This window comes from Epinephelus lanceolatus, chromosome 9, assembly GCF_041903045.1.
Source record: "Epinephelus lanceolatus isolate andai-2023 chromosome 9, ASM4190304v1, whole genome shotgun sequence".
Lineage (NCBI taxonomy): Eukaryota > Metazoa > Chordata > Actinopteri > Perciformes > Serranidae > Epinephelus > Epinephelus lanceolatus.
Window position 1 is genome coordinate 38,128,654 of NC_135742.1, and position 19,610 is coordinate 38,148,263.

Here is a 19,610-nt window from a genome sequence, read left to right on the forward strand (position 1 = left end):
AGATTATACAAATTAAATATAATGTCTTCATTTGAGAGCGATGTACATGCTGGTAGGCAGATTTTGTTACTACTGGACAGAGCCAGGGTAGCTGTTTCCCTCTGCTTCCAGTCTTTGTGCTACACTAACATGCTGCTCTCTCTAGCATCATATTTATTGTACAGATATGAGAGTGGTGTTGATCTTTTCATCCAGCTGTCAACAAGAAGGCAAATACACGTATTTCACAAAATGTCAAACTATTCCTTTAACAGAAAACAAGAAAAATACTGATATAGCAAAGAAAAAGATTTGGGATGTCGTGATTTTATTACACCTAGGAGTTAGATATGTCTTTTCCCCATTTTCAGTACATATTACTGATGAATGCATGATACCTGATAGTGTTTCTGGGTGCGATGTGTCCAGTGCCAAAGCATGTCCAGCTTATTTCTGCAGCAAACGGGCAAGTAGATGCTGTAGATTAAAATCAACTGGTGCCTGCTCAGGAAGTTCAAATGTAATTTGTGTGTCATATTTATCAGGTTAGATAAGATATATTTACAGTCTTTACCCGTGCACCGATACTTTGTCATACAAGTGACACTGTTTTCCCCTTTTTAATTTTGTTTGTGCTCGATTATCCTCTGCAGCATGTCAGTCATCTGAATGTGTTTACATATTTGAACACCTGGGAAAAAAAACTACATGACGTTGTTATTGACTTTACTGCTCAGTTGTAAAACAGTGATGTCATTGACTCTGTTATATGAACTTGTCCTTGAGAGTGTCTGGCTTCATATATAACTCTCAGGCTCCTCTGTGAGGTCAGAGTATTTTCAGTTCATTGTGGTTCTGCATCAGATCTCCCTTTCTCTATAAGTGATCAATAGCTTCGCTCCAACACTAGCATATACACACACACACAAACACACACATATGCACACAGGAATCAATTTAGATAAGTGTTTTGAATGGCACTCATTTGCAGTCCGCCCTAAGTAGATATACAACATCTTGTATTTATGTCTAATGCACTAACGCACAGAAGCCACTCCCATCTCACACCCACCAACACACACACACACACACACACACACACACACACACACACACACACACAAACAAACTTCTCCTTTGTTTTATTACAGTATTATTCCTCTCTACTCATCTGGAGCTTGATTTGCTGATTTCATCAACACTGCAACTTTTTTAAAATATGTTTTCTCAATTCCGTCCCATCTGTCGCAGCTGTTTTCAGCTACACTGTTATTCCCCACCAAATTGGTCTGGGAGTCATTCCACAACACCTCCTCTCTTACTCCTCATGGTTTAAATATGTATAATTCTTTCCTCTCCCTCTTACAACAGGGTGTGATGGAGAGTTTCCTGGGTACGGCTCTTGCTGGCTCTGTCTTCTGTTTCTTCAGCGGTCAGCCCCTCATCATCCTCAGCTCCACTGGACCCATCCTCATCTTTGAAAAGCTCCTGTTTGAATTCAGCAAGTGAGCTTCTTTAGAGCCAAATAATCTTGCAGTCAACAGACACGAGGGGAATACTGAGTAGTGCAGGCACTCACTTTAATGTCATTTAGAGGATTATTTGATAATCCCATTATAGTGGAAAACACAACAGAATCTCCTGCTCTACAGCGCGTGACTCCGCTTCATGATTTTGTGCATGAGTGATGATATTTGTCTTAAAAGGATATATATGCAGCAGTTATCAAAGTGTATACACTTCAGTTTTTGTAGCTTTTATTCCTAATAGGCTTAACCTCTTCTACTCCACCCCTCCCTACCACTTTTGCCTGTTTCAGGGGGAACGTTATCGGGAGATAGCAGTTTAACAATGCATGTCACATAGAGGTGGTATACATCATCTGAAAGCTGGGAACTTAAAGAATAAGTTGAGATGCAGCTCAACACTGTGTGTCAAATTTTAGTCATAAATAATTAAGATCTAATCATAAATATGTAATAAACATTGTGTTTTGGTCAGGTGCCTCTTCAAACTTTGAAAGTTAAAGTGTATGGGGGCTTAGAGCATTATGATGGAGGTATATGATGGCCATTCCCATGCTCAGTTATGTCTTGCAGGTTATTGCAGCAATTTTTGGACTGACAGCATTGGTTACACAGTTTTGGTGCTGAGTTTAAGCATTTTTTAGAATTGATAAAAATGGTCAAACATTCCTCCAAAATACCACAGTTCAAGGAACACCATAGCAAATGCTGTGATTTTGGTATCAGAAACCTTCGATATTTGGAGATTTCTGTAAGAATTGCATTTTTCTGCGATTGGATTGGATCATTTTATACAGTAAAGTCAAGTTTAAAAAAATTGGTATACCGTAATGAAATGACTACTGTGGGGGCAAACATCATCACACATGAATCAAATTGGGCTTATTTAGTCCACAGCAGTCTCAGCTTTCCAGTTATACCCAATTTGTGCAATTCCAATAGTGTTTTAGGAACCCCAATATGCAGATATATTCAAATACAGTAGGCGGAAATAACACATTTATATCGCATGCAAAAGAACTACATGGCACATACAGATATTATATGTGCAGCATTGGATATGTCTGTGTTGGTGGTATACATGATTCCCTTCATCAGTGCAGTCACCATGTTTCCCTGACTTCTCACTCCCAAAGAAACAACGGCATAGATTACTTGGAGCTGCGTCTGTGGATCGGCATGCACTCCTGCCTGCAGTGTTTCATCCTGGTAGCTACGGACGCCAGTTACATCATTAAATACATGACACGCTTCACCGAGGAGGGCTTCTCCAGCCTCATCTCCTTCATCTTTATCTCTGACGCCATCAAGAAGATGGTGGGCTCCTTCAAGTATTACCCCATCAACACCGACTTTAAGCCCGACTACGTCACCACCTACAAGTGCGAATGCTTGGCCCCAGATCCGAGTGAGTTCACCCCTTGGCTCAGGGAGATGCAGGGGGATTATCCACAAGTGGCTCTCTTTGAGCTCAGTGGACTAATGACACAAGCAGGTTATAGAGGAGACTAAAACCACCTGTATTCAGTTTACCTAACCTTTTATTGTGGAGAACATTTATCTTATCAGCCTAACAGAGTAGTTCTTAAACTGAGGAGAGAGTTCAGTTCTCATTAGTGAAGGGTGGTAAACTTATTTTTCTAGATTAAGTTCTGCTGGCAGTTATTTGCTAATTGCACATATGTTGCTACTGACTATTTTCAAGAGCATACCACAAGATTATGAATTAATTTCCTGCGATTGGTTTCAGCTCATTTCACTACACTATGGCCTATAAAATCAGCTTGCAGAGACATTTGAAATCCATCACAGCATTTACTTGCATATATATATATATATTTCTTTAAACTTGGTAATACAAGAAAAAAAAATTGTCATTTGGTGTGTTCAAAGACAAGGACGACATCTTTTAGGCCCTTTACACCCCCTTCCCTCGAGACACTTTATTTTTTGCAGGCAGCCATTGTAATTAATAATTTGTTCCTAATGACTTGTCTGGTTAAATAAAGGTTAAAAAAAATCAGAGCGTTAACAGTCAGCAGCAGAATGACAAACTTTTTAATACAAGAAATGAGAAAATCTCAGACATCTTTTTCATTATTATCCAGGTTCACTCATTGTTTATCCTCTGGATATGACTTCATCATGATGTAGCTTTTCAATGCAATGTTTCACAGCAGCTAACGTTGTAGCTTGGGATGTTGTTTCGTTATTAAGCCATAAATGACTCCTGCTTGCAGTGTTAGTGCCACATCATAAGGTATATTGGATTATATCTCAAACAGATGCTTTTTACTTCCATTTTAGGCAGCCAATATGCAACATTAGTTTATGTCAAAATAAAGGGAAACTACGCCCATTTTCTAAATTCATGCATGTTATTCCTATGGTCCAACACAAATATTAGTAAATTAATTGAAAGTTGAGTTACCAACTCAAATCAAAAGAAGAAGAAATCAAAAACTAGGGTGCTAAAACTTAAATTAAATTAAAGATGTAATAGACGGCACTGAGAGCAGCCAGGGAAATGCTCTGAGTATATGGGTACATTTTCTTACGTTTCAGAACTGAACACTAATAGAATAAAGGCCGTTGGGGTTTTAAAAAGAAAAATATTCTGTGGGTCCACAAAATCAAGCTCCCATTCGTTGTCTGTGGAACAGCTCCAGACTTTATACTTGATGACATCACAAGTATGAGGCTTTTTTCTCTGTATTTTGGCTTTGAGAGACTGAATTTTCCTAGGCCATGGAAATTACATGTTGGAATTCTTAATATGGGTGGTGTTCCCCTTTAATGGAAGAAAGTACAGGTAAATAGGTTAAATCTCAATAGATATAACTATAAAACTTCCCCAGTTGATTACATACATTAAGGCTATTCTCCAGATATGTCATGTTTAAATATACAAATGAGATATTATCTAATTAAGTGTGCATTTTTGCATTCACTTCTAGAACTGATATCTGAGCTAAAATAAACCTAAAGGTGTGTTTTGGACATTTTCTGTCCACTAGTCTGAAAGGAGACATGTTATGGATGCAAAACAGCCGTTTTTACCTGTAGTGTCTCCCGTAAGGCCCAGACACACCAAACTGACGACAAAGCACTAGCAGTGATGAAAGCTGACTGTTGCGTCGCCTCACATCGCCTGTGTCTTGGCCAAAAAGCTGCACATGAACGCAACTTTACAGCTGCAGTCGATGGCCAACTGGCACTCATGTTCAGCACCTGTGTGAGAGGAAATAACTCTCCATACTTGCAGTCAGCAGTAGTCTGTATTTGTCATTCAAAAAGGGATGCTAGTTAGACAAAGCACATTTTACCATGCGCCAGTGAACAATATGACAAACCATCATGAAACGTCTCTGCTAAAGACCTTAATGGCTACAGAAAAACAGGCTTACCTTATATACAGTGGCGTACAATAGTAAGGTTATGTCTCAGTGCATACTATTATGATGGGCCTTTGTACCAGATTTTGCATCGAAACAGCTACTGTATATTTTATAGTAATGTCACATAATCAAATACAGACTTGATGTTGGACAACATCACCATATATATTTCCAATCATCACTGCAAATCTGTAAAAATACCAAATAAAATGAGAGATTATTCATTAAATTGATTTTTTAAATAGTTTATTTTATTTTGTTAGTATTAGTTTAGTTTATTTAAAATAGAAATATAATTTTGTCATACATTTCTGCTAACTATCACAAAAGAAAAAAACATTCATGGAGATGGGTTTGCCTTCTCAAGGGCATTTATAGCAGATAACAGTATTGTATTAAAGGTGTGTTCTTCTTTGAACACAGGCGTATTTCTGAGGTGGCAGATTGAGTCACTTGCAAGGGCCCGTTCTCTAGCGTGGGCGGGCCCTCCAACCACTCTCTACAGGCCCATGGGCCCAGTGCACCCCTGCACTGTCTATGTTTATGCCCCTGCTTATACAACAAGTTTGTTTTGATGTCACTCCCTCTTGACTTTGGCTGTTTGTTTACTTTCCTCACTTCCGTTTCTCTTTTTGTGCACTGAGCTGAACTGCCAATCAGAGTGATTTCATTCACTGACGGTCTTCGCTGTCTCCAACACTGATTCAACATGCTGAATTGGCTAAAAAAACAGCCGACAAGGGCCGACAAGGGCCAACGAGGGCCAACGGCGTGGGATACACCGCAAAGACTAGGGTGACAGACGCTTACTGATGGCTAAACATTGACTGACAGCTGACCGTTGGCTTGGTGTGTCAGGGCCTTTCAAGAAAAACATCAATTAAGTGTTTTTCTAAAATATATATTTGGGTTTGGCTTATATCTTCTGTCAGTGTTAGAGTCTGACTGCTAAATTGGTCAGACCAATATAACGTATTGGCTAATATTAGTTTATTGCAGATTAATATGATATTGGCTTATATGCTGGTAGATAAAACAGAGATGCCAAATACATGTTTGAGGTGATTTCACCATTGCATAGTTTGTCCACCAGAGAACACTTAATGTTTCAAATATAAAACATTCAGTACGTATCTTGAATAATCAAATAAAAAAAATGTTGTTTATCTTCATATGTATCGCTGTCAGATTTATGTCTCAAGAATATGAAGTATCTGTTACCTGTATCAGTTGAGCTGTAGCTGCTATCTGTGTTGATTCCCAACTTGATTCTTCGTGGGGTTGCATGGCTCAATAGAAATCTAATTTAATTTAGATTCCTTCATCGTACCACTTCCCAGATGTTCCCTAATCTGTTTACTGTTTTTGAAAATGGCAGTGATTTGCAGTAATTTCTGTAGACATTGATTTCTGTAACTGATTTGTCTCTTGTTTGCTTTCGCCATGCACAAACAATTTGGCTGCCGTCTCTTGCAAGTGAGTACCTCTTTGTTTGTCTGCATGGGCCTCAGAGTGCTCTCTGCAGTGTCCAGCCGCTGAATTCTCATGATGTTATGCATTTCTTTTTCCTTCCCTTTTGTTTCCCTCCTCGACCCCTTCTTTATTTTCTGTCTCATTACCCCCCTGCCTGTCTCTCCCAATCATACACAGTGGCTGCAATGATCTTCAATGGTTTAGTTCCAATGCCAGATAACAGCTCTAGTGTCTCTGGGGTAAGTGCTTGTTTTCATTCAGTTTATTTTTCGGTGCATTGTATTTCAAGTTGAATGTTTAAAGGGTTAGAAATATCAGCTCTTCCCAGAATGAATTACAGGGTTTTTTTTTAAGTCCAGATGACGGCATTGTTAGAAAAGAGCTAAATGTTTTGTTTGCAGCCACCCCAGGTATCAACTCTGATAAAGAATCCACTCAGCTCTCCTCTTTCTCTCCTTTGTCTCTCACATCTGTCCCATCATTGTCTGTTTCTCTCTGGATTAATACTTCACATCCATGTCAACAATTTCCACTCCATCTGTGTTTCCATTTTTCTCTTCATCTGTGTCAAAACACTCTTCTTCATCCTCTTCTGTCTCCCCACCACTGCCACCAACCATCCCAGTTAAATGTGACAGGTCTGGACTGGAGTCAGCTGAGCAAGAAGGAGTGTATCAAGTACGGAGGCTCTTTGGTGGGCAAGTCCTGCAAGTTTGTCCCCGATCTGGCCCTCATGTCCTTCATCCTCTTCTTTGGCACCTATTCCATGACCGTCTCCCTCAAGAAGTTCAAGTTCAGCCGCTATTTCCCCACCAAGGTGACACAACCATCTGTCAATGTATCTGTGTATTTTCTTAAATGAACAAAACAAGGTTATAAAATGCTTTGCAGAATCAGTTAAAATCCAGTCCAACAAATTGGGCCTCATGCAAGATTTTTTCCATTTTTGTCACTTTTGATCATAAATGCACTTTGAGCAGCACAATGGCCAATACCTTCAGACCCAACATAGCACAGATGCTCACACAAGGATAATACTTTGACTCAAGTGTAGTCAGGCACTACTCAGCTTTTATCAAAGAAAATGAGTTGCCTCCTCAGACTGTGTCTCTGATTTCAGTTCTGCAAAGAAATGTTCTTTTTTCTATTTTTCTCATGTTTGTTTTTCTCTGTTTGTTGCACCAGTTGAGGAAACTCATCAGTGACTTCTCTATCTTCATGTCCATCATGACGTTCGTGGGGCTCGACATGTTGATGGGACTCAAAACTCCCAAGTTAATTGTCCCCACAGAATTTAAGGTATGGAAATCCCATACCATTGGGTATCGGGTAATAAGATTAAATTAACCATGTGATAAGTTAGTAACTAGCTGCTCTTGCAGTTTTTGATAGCGCAAACTAAAGCAAATCATGGTATTTTAAATTACTGGTGGTCATTTACAGGTTTTTTGGGATGACCAACAAATGCTGTTCCAGACTTTACTTTACTTTACTTTAAAGGAATAGTTACAGTTTTGAAAATAAACATCTTTGCTTCCTCACCAAGAATGAGATGAGAAGATTGATATTTCTCATGACTGTTGATTAAATATGAAGCTGAGCCAAGAAAGAGTTAATTTATCTAAGCATGGCATGAACATGCCATGCTTAGATAAGATAAGATATGGGCTAGATAAGATAAGATATGGGCAATAGGTATAATGAGCTTACCAGGTTTCTTCCAAACTTTAAAAAAAAATCCACTTATCATTACCTCTATATCTCAAGCTTGTGGTTCAAAGAGGGACTACTGCTGCACAATTTCTTTGTTGCAAGCAGTCACTTCCTGGAGCAGTGAAGCAGTGAAAATATTCTAAATATAGCATCAGCTTAGACTGTTATTTCCAGGTAGGCCCCTTTTTTAAGTGACTTAAATATATCTTGCTATTACCCCTAATCCACAGCATCGCTGAGCTTCTGGGGTGCTACTCTTTTCTGTTTTTGTGAACAGGGAGCACGCCGTCCGCCATCTAACTACAGATAATTATCTCATACAGCCCCACTTCAAAAACCTGTACTATCTCTCTAAGCAGTCCAGTGCACCACCACTGCAGTAATAAGCAATAATAAGCATATATTTAAATTAATACCTCTCTGACAGTGTCAGTCAAAACTGAACATTATTGTCTTTTTTAAAGGTATAATCTATGGCTGAGCTGTTGTATTGGGTTGCCTTAGATTTTACAAGTGTGCCTATTGGCCACTGATTGTGTTATTTGATGAGTACATAATGATAATAATAATAATGATGACTGTATTTATATAGCAACTTTAAACACAAGAAGCAGGATACCCCACAGGCAATAAAACAACTGAAAGCCAACAGTACGGCCAAGCAAAAGCAAGACAAAGCTGAGGTCAAATTAAAACAAGAAGCCAAAAGAAAGAGAGAACAGATGATAATGAAAGACAGGAACAGTAAAAGATAAAAAGTAAAAAATAAAAACAATAAAAAAAAAACAACATATCAATAAAAATAAGTACAACAGAGAGAATACAAGCAATAAACACAGTAAAAACAATAATAAAAAAAGACAACATCACATAAAGGCAAGTCTGTAAAGATGGGTTTTGATTTAAAAGAAGTCACTGATTCTGTGAGCCTTATCTCTTCAGGCAGGTTATTTCAAAGCTGAGGGGTCCTGATAGCAAAAGCACGGCCACCTTTAGATTGAAGTCTTGACTTTGAAACAGCCCTACCTGAGAAACAAAGGTTGCGAAGTGGCTCATATAGGATCAAGATTTCTGCTATGTAATTTAGGAACAGACCTAGAGGTGCTGTTGAAGTAATCCCTAAAATCTTAAGATCAATTGTAAATAAAACAGAGAGCTAATGAGGAGAAGGCAGGATTAGGTTGATGTGATGTCATCTGTTAAACCAGTGAGAAGCCTGGCTGCTGCAGTCTGAACTAGCTGGAGGCAAGAGAGTGACTTTGGTTGATGCCAGAGAGGACAGAGTTGCTGTGGTCAAGCCTGGAGAAGATAAATGCATGAATAACTTTTTCTACATCTCTGTCTGTGGACAGAGCCAGGCTCTAGCTGTTTCCCGCTGTCTGTCTCCTGGCTGTAGTGTTGTATTTATTGGATAGATATGAGAGTTATATCCATCTTTTCATCTAACTCTACAAAAAAGGAATAAGTGTCTCCCCAAAACGGCTGAACAGATCCATCATAGATACTGACTGAAAATGTCTTGTAATATTTTCTATTCTGTCCAAAACGTTCAACACTGCTCAGCTGTTGTGGAAAAATAAGTGGCCTCTCATCTCTCACTACTAGCCAACTCGGCCAGATCGTGGGTGGCTGGTGATGCCATTTGGTAAGAACCCATGGTGGGTTTATGTGGCCAGTTTTGTCCCTGCCCTCCTCGTCACTATCCTCATCTTCATGGACCAGCAGATCAGCGCCGTCATTGTTAACCGCAAGGAGAACAAACTCAAGGTAGGTGTACTACTGCTTTATATTGATTACTATGGAAAAATGTGAAAAATAATCATAAAAGCTCATATTAAAGGAACGGTTCACCACCAAATGAAAATACATATTTTTCCTTTTTGTTGTGGTGCTATCGATCTAGATTGTTTTGGTGTGAGTTGCTGAGTGTTGGAGATATTGGCCATAGTGATGTCTGCCTTCTCTCCAGTATAATGGAACTAGATGGCACTCAGCTTGTGGAGCTCAAAGTGCCAAAAAGAAATACATTTGGTTACTCTAGATAATCCACAGACCTTGTTATGAGCAGTTTTATGTAGGAACTCTTTTTTCTTTTGTTATTACCGCACAGGAGGAAGTGTGCATTTACTCACTGAGTTCAATTTTATTATATCTATGGATGATACAGATCTTTCATAATAACCACAACATGGTATTATTGCATGCTGTCCCCTCTGACATATGGCACTCTGAATCAGTTTATCAATAAAATGTATTTCTTAAAGAATGAAACATTACAACCAGAGTAACATTCAAATGACAACAAAAACATATGTCCCTGGCAGAAAGGCTGTGGCTATCACCTGGATCTGTTCTGGGTGGGTGTCCTGATGGCTGCCTGCTCCTTCATGGGCCTGCCCTGGTATGTTGCAGCCACCGTCATCTCCATCGCCCACATCGACTCCCTCAAGATGGAGAGTGCGTCGAGCGCTCCTGGAGAGCAGCCTCAGTTCCTCGGGGTCAGGTCAGTCCACAGTATGATAAAAACACAGAAATTGTATGACTTAATCCCTTCAGGTTTCTACAGGCAGAGAGACACACTGTGTTAAGCCCTTTGTAGTTGAAATAGAGAGAAGCCTTGTGAAATTGACTTGACAGTCTCTTGTGTATATTTCATATAATAATATGTAATATCCAATATACAGAGAACAAAGAATGACAGGCATTCTGGTGTTTGCCCTCACTGGAGTCTCCATCTTCCTCGCTCCAATACTTAAGGTATGAAGTATTGGTGGATGAATCACATGTGTTTGCTCTGTCTTTTTTACACCAGCATGCACAATACTTGGCTGTGTTCTGTGTGCTGTTTTCTATTGCTTGAAATCAGGGTTGTAATGCAGGACAAAACCATCTAAATCCAGGTTATTAACTCTTGAGAATGGCGGGATTAAAACCTTAAATGCTTTCTTGACAATAGAACTGATTGTTGTTGTTAATATGTGTAGTCATTTACTTATGATCTTTTACTAGTGGTCAAGTTGATCCATAGTGCTATTATTTCTACCACACCACTATGAAATCCCAAAGTGTTCCATATCAAATAAATGAAATAAATAATCATATGAATCGATAGAGTAAAATATAGAAATGAATAGACAAATTGTGAAAGTATTTAAATGAAACTTATTAAAACTAAATGTTATTTCATTATAAGTATTTTTTGTCTGTGTGCTGTATTAACAGCGGCAGCCTGACATACTTTGGTATTGTTGTAGCTCTAGCTAACTGTCTTAGTAGCATCTGTTGAGCTTGCCAGATTAAAGGGACAGTTCACCTCAAAATCCACACAACTATTTTTCCTCTTACCTGTAGTGCTATTCATTAATCTAGATTGTTTTGGTGTGAGTTGCTGAGTGTTGGAGAAAACGACCATAGAGGTTTCTACCTTCTCTCCAATACAGTGGAACTAGATGGCACTCAGCTTGTGGCGCTCAAAGTGGCAAAATATAGGCCTTACATTTGAAAAGTTTAACGGCACCTGCCAACTGTATCACTGTGCAGAAAGAAGCATGCATCTACTGCTAGCTCACCTAGCACCACTGAGCTCGCTAACATCAGTCTTGAAGAATGTCACGCCATCACTGTATAAAATAATGGATGTAGCTAGAAACCATAAAGTTACCATTGGTTTGTGGACTCCTGTCTTGAAGTATAGAATTTAATAGCCTAATACCTGGGAACTGGATGGCAAGCTGGTGCCTATTATTCTAATGTAGTTGCTCGCCTGGTGCAAACAGTTTTTAGCTTCTGGGTTTATTTTACTTAAGCAGCCCGCTGAATATTCACAATAGTGTTTCTCCCGCTTGCCCCATCCACAACTGCCCACTCGGTGCATAGACTTTACATTGTGATGATGTCTCGGATTTTTAAATCACTTTTCTTGGCTCCAAGAAAGTTTTAAAGATATAAAACTTCCATGGATCAACAATTCATAATAGAAAGAGTCATAATTGACCTTGTTTGTAGTTCAAGGTGTCCTGTCAACAGTTTTACGGACATCTCTTTTATATTAGTGGTTTATGGGCTGCAGGGGATTTTTTTTCGCTGCAATACCGTGAGTGGCTTCTGGCAAGTTCAGCTTTTTTGACTCTTGCCATTTTGTTTTTTGGAGCCAGAAGTGACCATATTTGGACAAGAGGCTGGAGCTGTGGAGTAGTGAGGGGTGGATCTGACTGAGAAGCTGAAGACACTATTGTCAGACAGCCTGTCACTCAAAGTGGCCACGCCCTTAATCATGTGTCATTTTAAGCCTTAACAAAACATTAATGGGTACATTATTTAAAAATTCACTCCCACACAGTTGTCATAAGGAGGGGAAATTAGCTAAAGAGACAAAAAACAATTTTTGTACCAGGCTGTAATCATGATTATTTCTGCTGTAAAGCTGGGCATTTTAACATGGGGGTCTATGGGGACTGACTGGCTTCTGAAGGCAGTCTTAAGAGGTCATTTGAAGAACCACAATTTTTTACACTTACACTTCAGCACTAGTGATTGCTGCTTGGCTGTCTTGAGCGAGCCTTTCGTCCATGAGTACATCCACACTCAGCATCTCACACCAAAACAATCTAGACTAATAAATAGCACTACAGGTAAGAGGAAAAATACGTATTTTTGGTTTTGGGGTGAACTTTCCCTTTAAAAGGGGCACATAAATGACTGAGAGGTGACATTATGAAATAAAATGTGACATCAAAAAGCCATTGTGACATAAAAACTGATGTTTAATAAAGAGCATGATTAAATATAAAATGAACTCTAATAGAACTGGCACTGTAAATTTTGAGAGCGATGAAATAACATTTTGTAATATAATAGTTGAGTTGAGCTGAGTTGAGATATAATCATTCTTAAATAATTTTACCATGTATTGGTTCATTCATACATGTTGTACAATTTATTCATTGGATAAGTTATTTTGGAATTATTTGTTTATTTAATATTGAGCACACTGGGCCTCCATACATCACTGCATATAGTGTTTGCGATCTAGAAACGTCAGTTTGTTGCTAACTGTGTAAATAACTAACATGTTTTCTGGCCTATCTGCTGATTGTAGTTCATCCCCATGCCTGTGCTGTACGGTGTCTTCCTCTACATGGGCGTAGCTTCCCTCAGTGGAATCCAGGTACGCTGTGTGCCAGCTGTTGATGGGGTTTTTTTTTTTTCATAATAAATTGAGTTATTATGGCTGGAGATCTTACTTATTGCATTTCTGACAGCAGGTGGGAAGCAACAGACATGATCTGATAGTGTCCTAAGAGACAGCAGAGACAACACAATCGCATGAAAAAAGACAAAGAAATAATAACTCTGGGGGATTTGTTATACGCTCCCAAATTTTGTATGTGTAAATTATGTGGAATGGAGAAACAGGAGATATTAAACTCTGGGCTGAATACATAAACTGTACCTGTGATGGCCAGGTGTCTCATTATAATAACCAATATCCAGAGTAACAGTTTTACAAACACTTTTAGATGAGTTCAAAAATCTTTAACTTGGGGCTCAGTGAGTTTGTGCTAGAGCAGGTGCTCTTCAGTAACTGTCCTCCAACTCACTGCACAGGCAAGCTGAGCTGTGATGCATACAAATCCCCCCAAATACTACTGGATTAATCATTCATCGAGGTCTGCGTGTAAGAAGCCTGCGTCACTCAGATATTCTGCTCTTCTCTTCCATTTGCCACCTTGTCTCATCGCCTTCTACAGTTCTGGGACAGGATTAAGCTGTACATGATGCCATCTAAGCACCAGCCCGATTTCTCCTACCTTCGTCATGTTCCTCTGAGGAGGGTACACTTGTTCACACTGATCCAGATCGCATGTCTGGCTGTGCTCTGGACCCTCAAATCCACCTTCTTGGCCATCATCTTCCCCGTTATGGTATGTGGTAAAATACATTTGCAACACAGATTTTTGATGAACGCTGTGTTGTTGTATTGTGGGTGGAGGAAGAGAGGCAGCTGTTTTGAACCCTTTAAACACAAGGTTTAAACACACTTCCTGTATGATCAGAGAATTTGGTCTAATTTGGTAGCATGAAATTGAGGTTGTATTTAAGCATCCGGGAGGATGCTTTGAAGATGCTCCAGAGGTGGTCAGAGATGTGCTGCTGCTAAAGCAATGCATATCCAATCCATGAGTGGAAACCATAGAAACAGACATAATCTGTCTTGTATTTTAAATAAAACATTGAATGTTTGGATGTTAGCAAATGTAAAGAAACATGACAGAGGTTTACAGCTACAGTTGGTAATTTTCATAAAAAATTAAATGTTGTCATATTTGCTTGAGACACACATGAGACGGATAATCTGAAAAAAAATCATGATTCTCTGCCTCCTTGTAGTACTTCTAATGGCATTTGCAAGAATCCACTGCAGGTGAAGGAAAACAAGCAATCCGAGCCGAGGACTTGCTAACAGCTGTCAGTTATGTCAGTCACTGCTCATAAACCGTGGTCAAACTGTCAAACTAGGCAGTGCTGATCAATATGACTCAAGATTCTGTTATTGCATTGCCCATGTCTTTCCTCAAATGTTTTCAGGAGCATATTTTAGTGCACTCTTTAACTGTAAAATGAGAACGTTTGTGACCCAGCCACCATGTTGGAAATAGTTGAGTGGGGTGCCAAGCACCACCCACTGGCCAGAGTAAACTTTTTCAGTGGTAGACATGATTGACAGCTGTGTAAGTGACTCCGCAACTCTGATTTGTTGTTTTTCAAAAGCCACGGTTCATTCCAGCAAATGCTATTAGTAGTACTATGAGGAGGAGGAATATGATTTTTATGTCCATGCCAACCACAGCTGTAGCTGGAGGCATTGTGTTTTTTGGGTTGTCCTCCATCTGCCTGTCCACCCATACCTTACGAACGCCTTGATCTTGATCTTCAAATTTGGCACAAACATCTACTTGGAGTCAAGAATGAACTGATTAGATTTTGGTAGTCAAAGGTCAAATGTCACTTCCACCTCACAAAACATGTTTTTGGCCATAACTCAAGAATTCATACACTAATTATGGCAAAAATTTCCATAAATGTCTAATAGAATAAAATGATGAAGTGGTGACATTTTAAATCCAAAAGGTCAAAGGTCAGCTTCAGTGTGACATCATAGTGTTCTGCAAAACCACTTTCTGGCCATTATTCAAGACCATAACTCAGGAACAGGAGGAGAGACATTTGGTCAGATACTGAATTGGTGACACTAATCTTGGGTGTTCACCTTGAAACTGTGCTTATGGTATAGATCTGTGCAGCTGGGTGTAAGATGTGTGTGAAGCATCCACTATTTCGAATTTGTAGCTTCTTTGCAGCAACATCCATATTTGAACCATTGTTAGCTGTCATGGCTACATATGAGTCTGGACAGATATGGATTAAACTGTAAGTGTAACTTGACACGTTTGCGGAGACATACAACTGCGAGGTGGTAATTCTCGGTCTGTCTCATGTCTTACTGTGTGGATCTAATTCAACAGTTTCAACAAGTATGACAAAAAGATATTTTCATAGAAGTTACCAACTGTAGCTTTAATGTCAGTATTAATGAGTGTAAATGTTAAGAGATAAAGTGATTTAATTTCACTTTGTATATCAGTGATTCATCTTAATGTCATTTACAAATGTCATCCAGCTAAATTATGTTCAGACCATAACTCAGACATGAGATGAATGTTAATGGGAGTTAAAGCAAGGCTTGTGTGTCTGTGTTGAACTCTTCAGATCCTGGGTCTGATGGTCGTCCGAAAAATGCTGGACATGGTCTTCTCCCAGCATGACCTGGCCTGGCTGGACGACCTTCTTCCTGAGAAAGAGAAAAAGAAGAAAGATGATGATAAGAAGAAGGGGAAGGAGAAGGAGAAGAAGAAGCCCAAACAAGACGACAGTGAGGAGGAGGTGAGAAGCTCGAGCTTCTGCTGCCCCCTGCAGGAATGATGGTTCATGACACATTTCTGATGATCAGTGTGCCTATTACGTGTTTATGTTTGTTTGCAGGACAAATGCCACTCCTACTCCAACCACTCACCCAGCCCAGAGTCCGACTTGGATCGCAGGTACTGTGTCCTCAAACTGCACATCCCTTACAAAGACCTCGTCTATCCTGATGATGTACAGTCTCAGTGGGGAGCTTATTGCCAGCGTGCTGCCACACACAGTGCTCTCTAACACACACATCCTCTATTATACAGGCCGTGTGTAATTTAGCCATACACAGTAAATATGCACATATTAAAGGGTCAGTTCACAAAAACTACAAAAAGCAAATATATTTTCTCTCTTACTTCTCCTGGTACATGGCCACTGAGTTTCAGTTACATGTCAGTCAGTCCAATATTATATGAATGTATAATAGACCTATATATAGATGTTCAGCGTCTCCAGAGTAACTGGTACACTGTTCCTGGGAAGACACACTGCTGCTGAATTTCTGAAATGTCATTTCTTTATGATGTGAGCACCACAGATATAATTCCATTCACCTCCATTGTAATGAGGCAGCAGCAGTAATCTATGAGACAGATATTTAAAACCTGGGCAACTAAACTCGAACTTTCAGCTGCAGATAAGTTGTTTTTCAATTTGTTTTTTGTATATTCACAATTCTGTACATTTTAAGTAAGTGGCTCATCAAAAGGTTTAAACAGTTAAAGGAATACTTCACCCATAAAACTCACTTTGTATGTCAATTACTCACCCCATGTTACATTGAATTTGCAAAGAAAAAAACTGTGTTTCTGGCATGCCTCCATGGTGAAAGAAGAGTCCATATACAGAGAAAATTATTGATGAATTGAAGTAAAAGGGTTCACGGTAAACAATAAAATATCCTGTTACAAACCCTTTACACAACTCAGTATAATCAGTATAATCCAAGTCCCATTTATCCAGTCACATGCTCCGTGCTTCCCAACAGCCCAGTCCCAGAAGAAAATATTGGCATTGTACATTTGCCCAAAACTGGGTATTTAAGCCAAAACATGATCTTTTCCCAACCATGACCAAATGGTTTTTGTGCCTAAACCAAACCACACGTTAACCACAGCAGTGTTGAGATGTAATGGAACATTAAGTTTAAACGTATCCTCTACAAAATAACGCGCAAATGTAATGTATCCATGATTTTCAGAAAAACATATGCCAGCCTTTTTCATGGCGATTGGGTTGTTTAACTTTACTGTTTCAAATACTTCGGCCTAGAAGTAGCACACCTGGACAAGTGCATTGTTGGATCTGCATGAATTCCATTGAGTATAGAGTATAAACTCATACATGTGCTAGGGTTGCAATGGTAGAGATTTTCAAGGTATCGCAGTTTCACGGTATCATAGTATTACAGAATTATTATTACTATTATTATTATTAAGTCGAAATGAGCCTTAAAAAGGAATGAAAACAGAGGGGTTATTTTGGGTTGAACAAACTTTTTATTACTATAACTGGAACTTTAAGACATTTTTTTTTAAATGAAAGTTGGTGTAAAATGTAAAATAAGGTTGAGATTGACCACTGCAACCCTACTTAAAACCATTTTTTTTTAAAATGGATGTTTGTGTAAAAAGTCTCCTTTTTAAAAATAACTCAATCAATTTTAATATCACCTTAAAACCAGTATACTGCTGCAACCTTAGCATGTGCCCAGGCACGCTTCTCATACACAGAAGTGTTTTAAATTGTATGGTTTTAGCGAAAATGTTTGGGAAATACTGAGCTCATAACGGGATAAATGAGACTTGGATCATACTGCATGCATGGTTTAAGAGTTGTTTTGATATAGTATTGCTATTATTAAACATGGCCCCCATTTATTCCAATTCATCAAAAATGTTCTCTGTTTTTGGATTCTTCATTCCCTGTTCAGGCATGCGAGAAAAAAAAGAGTTTTCTTCACAAATTCAATGTAACATGGGGTAAGTAGCTGATATACAAATGACCATTTTCCAGGTGAAGTATTCCTTTAATTGGTCACAGCAAACACAAATAGCAGGGCAGACACAGTAACTTGAAAGTGGTCCATAAAAGCCCTTGTTCTGACATAATGCTCTGCATGTGCATTGCATTGCATTATAACATAGTGGTTAATATTTTTCCCCATTAAAAAACAAACTATTAGCCCTATTGTGTTGCAACTTGTGTTGTTTACCTTAAAATGTATTTATTGTTTTATCACCTCTAAATCGCCCTCTAAAAGAAAAACTTTTCTTCATTATTTTTTTTTTTAAATCAGCTGTTTAAATTAATTTATTCATTTTCCAATTCTCAGAGTAAATGTCAATATTACACATGGTCACTTTTGTGGGTGGACATGTGTAACATTGTCCTCATTGTCCAGTTTCCCCTCATTATCACATTTGGGCTCAGTCTCCTCTCCATGCACTTTAAGGCAATGCAGATCATTGTGATGTAATTAACTGTATAATCCTGCTGCTACTCTTCCCGTGTCATGTGCTAAATGTCTCACAGTATGTGCACTGTGCTGCCCTTTGTACACACAACTCAGCATATTGTAATTTCTCACTGAATATGTGTTGTTAGTTTTTAAGTTTTCTGAAAGGCAGTGATTTTGAGGTGAGGGGTGATGACCTGAAATGCACGCTGTATAGTCTGATCTGTGTCTCAAAGCTATTAGACAGGGTTCACTGTTCAGTACAACGTGTATGGAATTTAGATAGATGAACAAAAATAATGTGTGGTATATTAAGCCTGTTGTATATCTAGTACTTACAGATTATTTATTGTAGGCCAGTTTGTGTACAACTGTAAAATCATCCACATGCAACAAGCATTGTTGTTTTGGTTGTTTCTTTTTCCTCCATGTGCTGAATCTCTTTAGCAAATCAGTCTGTGATGCTCACACCTGCATGTGAAATGAAGCTTTTTGCTCTCTGAATGACCCTCACCTGGAGCTGCAGCAGTTTGAGTGGAAATGTTTATATGGAAAGTGCAGGTGATGAGGCTCAGAATTCAGAATTTCAAAAAAAGCATGTCTGCATTGCTTTGAAAAAGGCATGGTTTGGAATTGAAAGTGTAAATGATTATTGATTAATATGAATTTGTTTTGCAAGATGTTGCCAACTGTGGATTTATACTAAGAAAAATTTGCTTTGTGATTTTTTTTGTAGGCTTTTATGTCTGCCTAGAATGTTTGGCACCAAACCTTACAAACCTATTTGTTTGGTAAAATACAGCTACTTTTATTTTCAAAGATAAAGCCTCCAAATAAAGTTTTGCATTCAGTCATTCATTGAACAAATACAGTTACAACATGTATTGACATCAACATTACAAAAGGTATAATAAGAAAATTCAAAGTTTCGTTGGTTGTCAGATTCAAAGTCAAAACAAAACTGTAGTTCAACTTGTGAACAACTGAAAACTTATACATAAGTTAAACATTTAACATATTAATAACGGCAGCATTTGCCCATTTAATAATGTATAGCTATTAAAGTTGGGGTAGGCAGAAACCTGGAAA

The 19,610-nt window shown here is 38.7% G+C and overlaps 1 protein-coding gene across 1 annotated transcript in view; it reads left to right on the forward strand.

Moving 5' to 3' along the window:
• The window catches only part of slc4a5a (solute carrier family 4 member 5a), a 46,491-nt gene that overhangs the window by 23,994 nt on the left and 2,887 nt on the right, over positions 1-19,610 (forward strand). The window contains exons 14-25 of the mRNA XM_033620176.2: positions 1,351-1,484; positions 2,642-2,913; positions 6,581-6,615; positions 7,002-7,193; positions 7,562-7,675; positions 9,695-9,856; positions 10,414-10,592; positions 10,774-10,846; positions 13,188-13,256; positions 13,840-14,013; positions 15,860-16,033; positions 16,133-16,191. Coding sequence (XP_033476067.1) covers positions 1,351-1,484; positions 2,642-2,913; positions 6,581-6,615; positions 7,002-7,193; positions 7,562-7,675; positions 9,695-9,856; positions 10,414-10,592; positions 10,774-10,846; positions 13,188-13,256; positions 13,840-14,013; positions 15,860-16,033; positions 16,133-16,191 — 1,637 coding nt within the window. The remainder of the gene's footprint in view (positions 1-1,350; positions 1,485-2,641; positions 2,914-6,580; positions 6,616-7,001; positions 7,194-7,561; positions 7,676-9,694; positions 9,857-10,413; positions 10,593-10,773; positions 10,847-13,187; positions 13,257-13,839; positions 14,014-15,859; positions 16,034-16,132; positions 16,192-19,610) is intronic.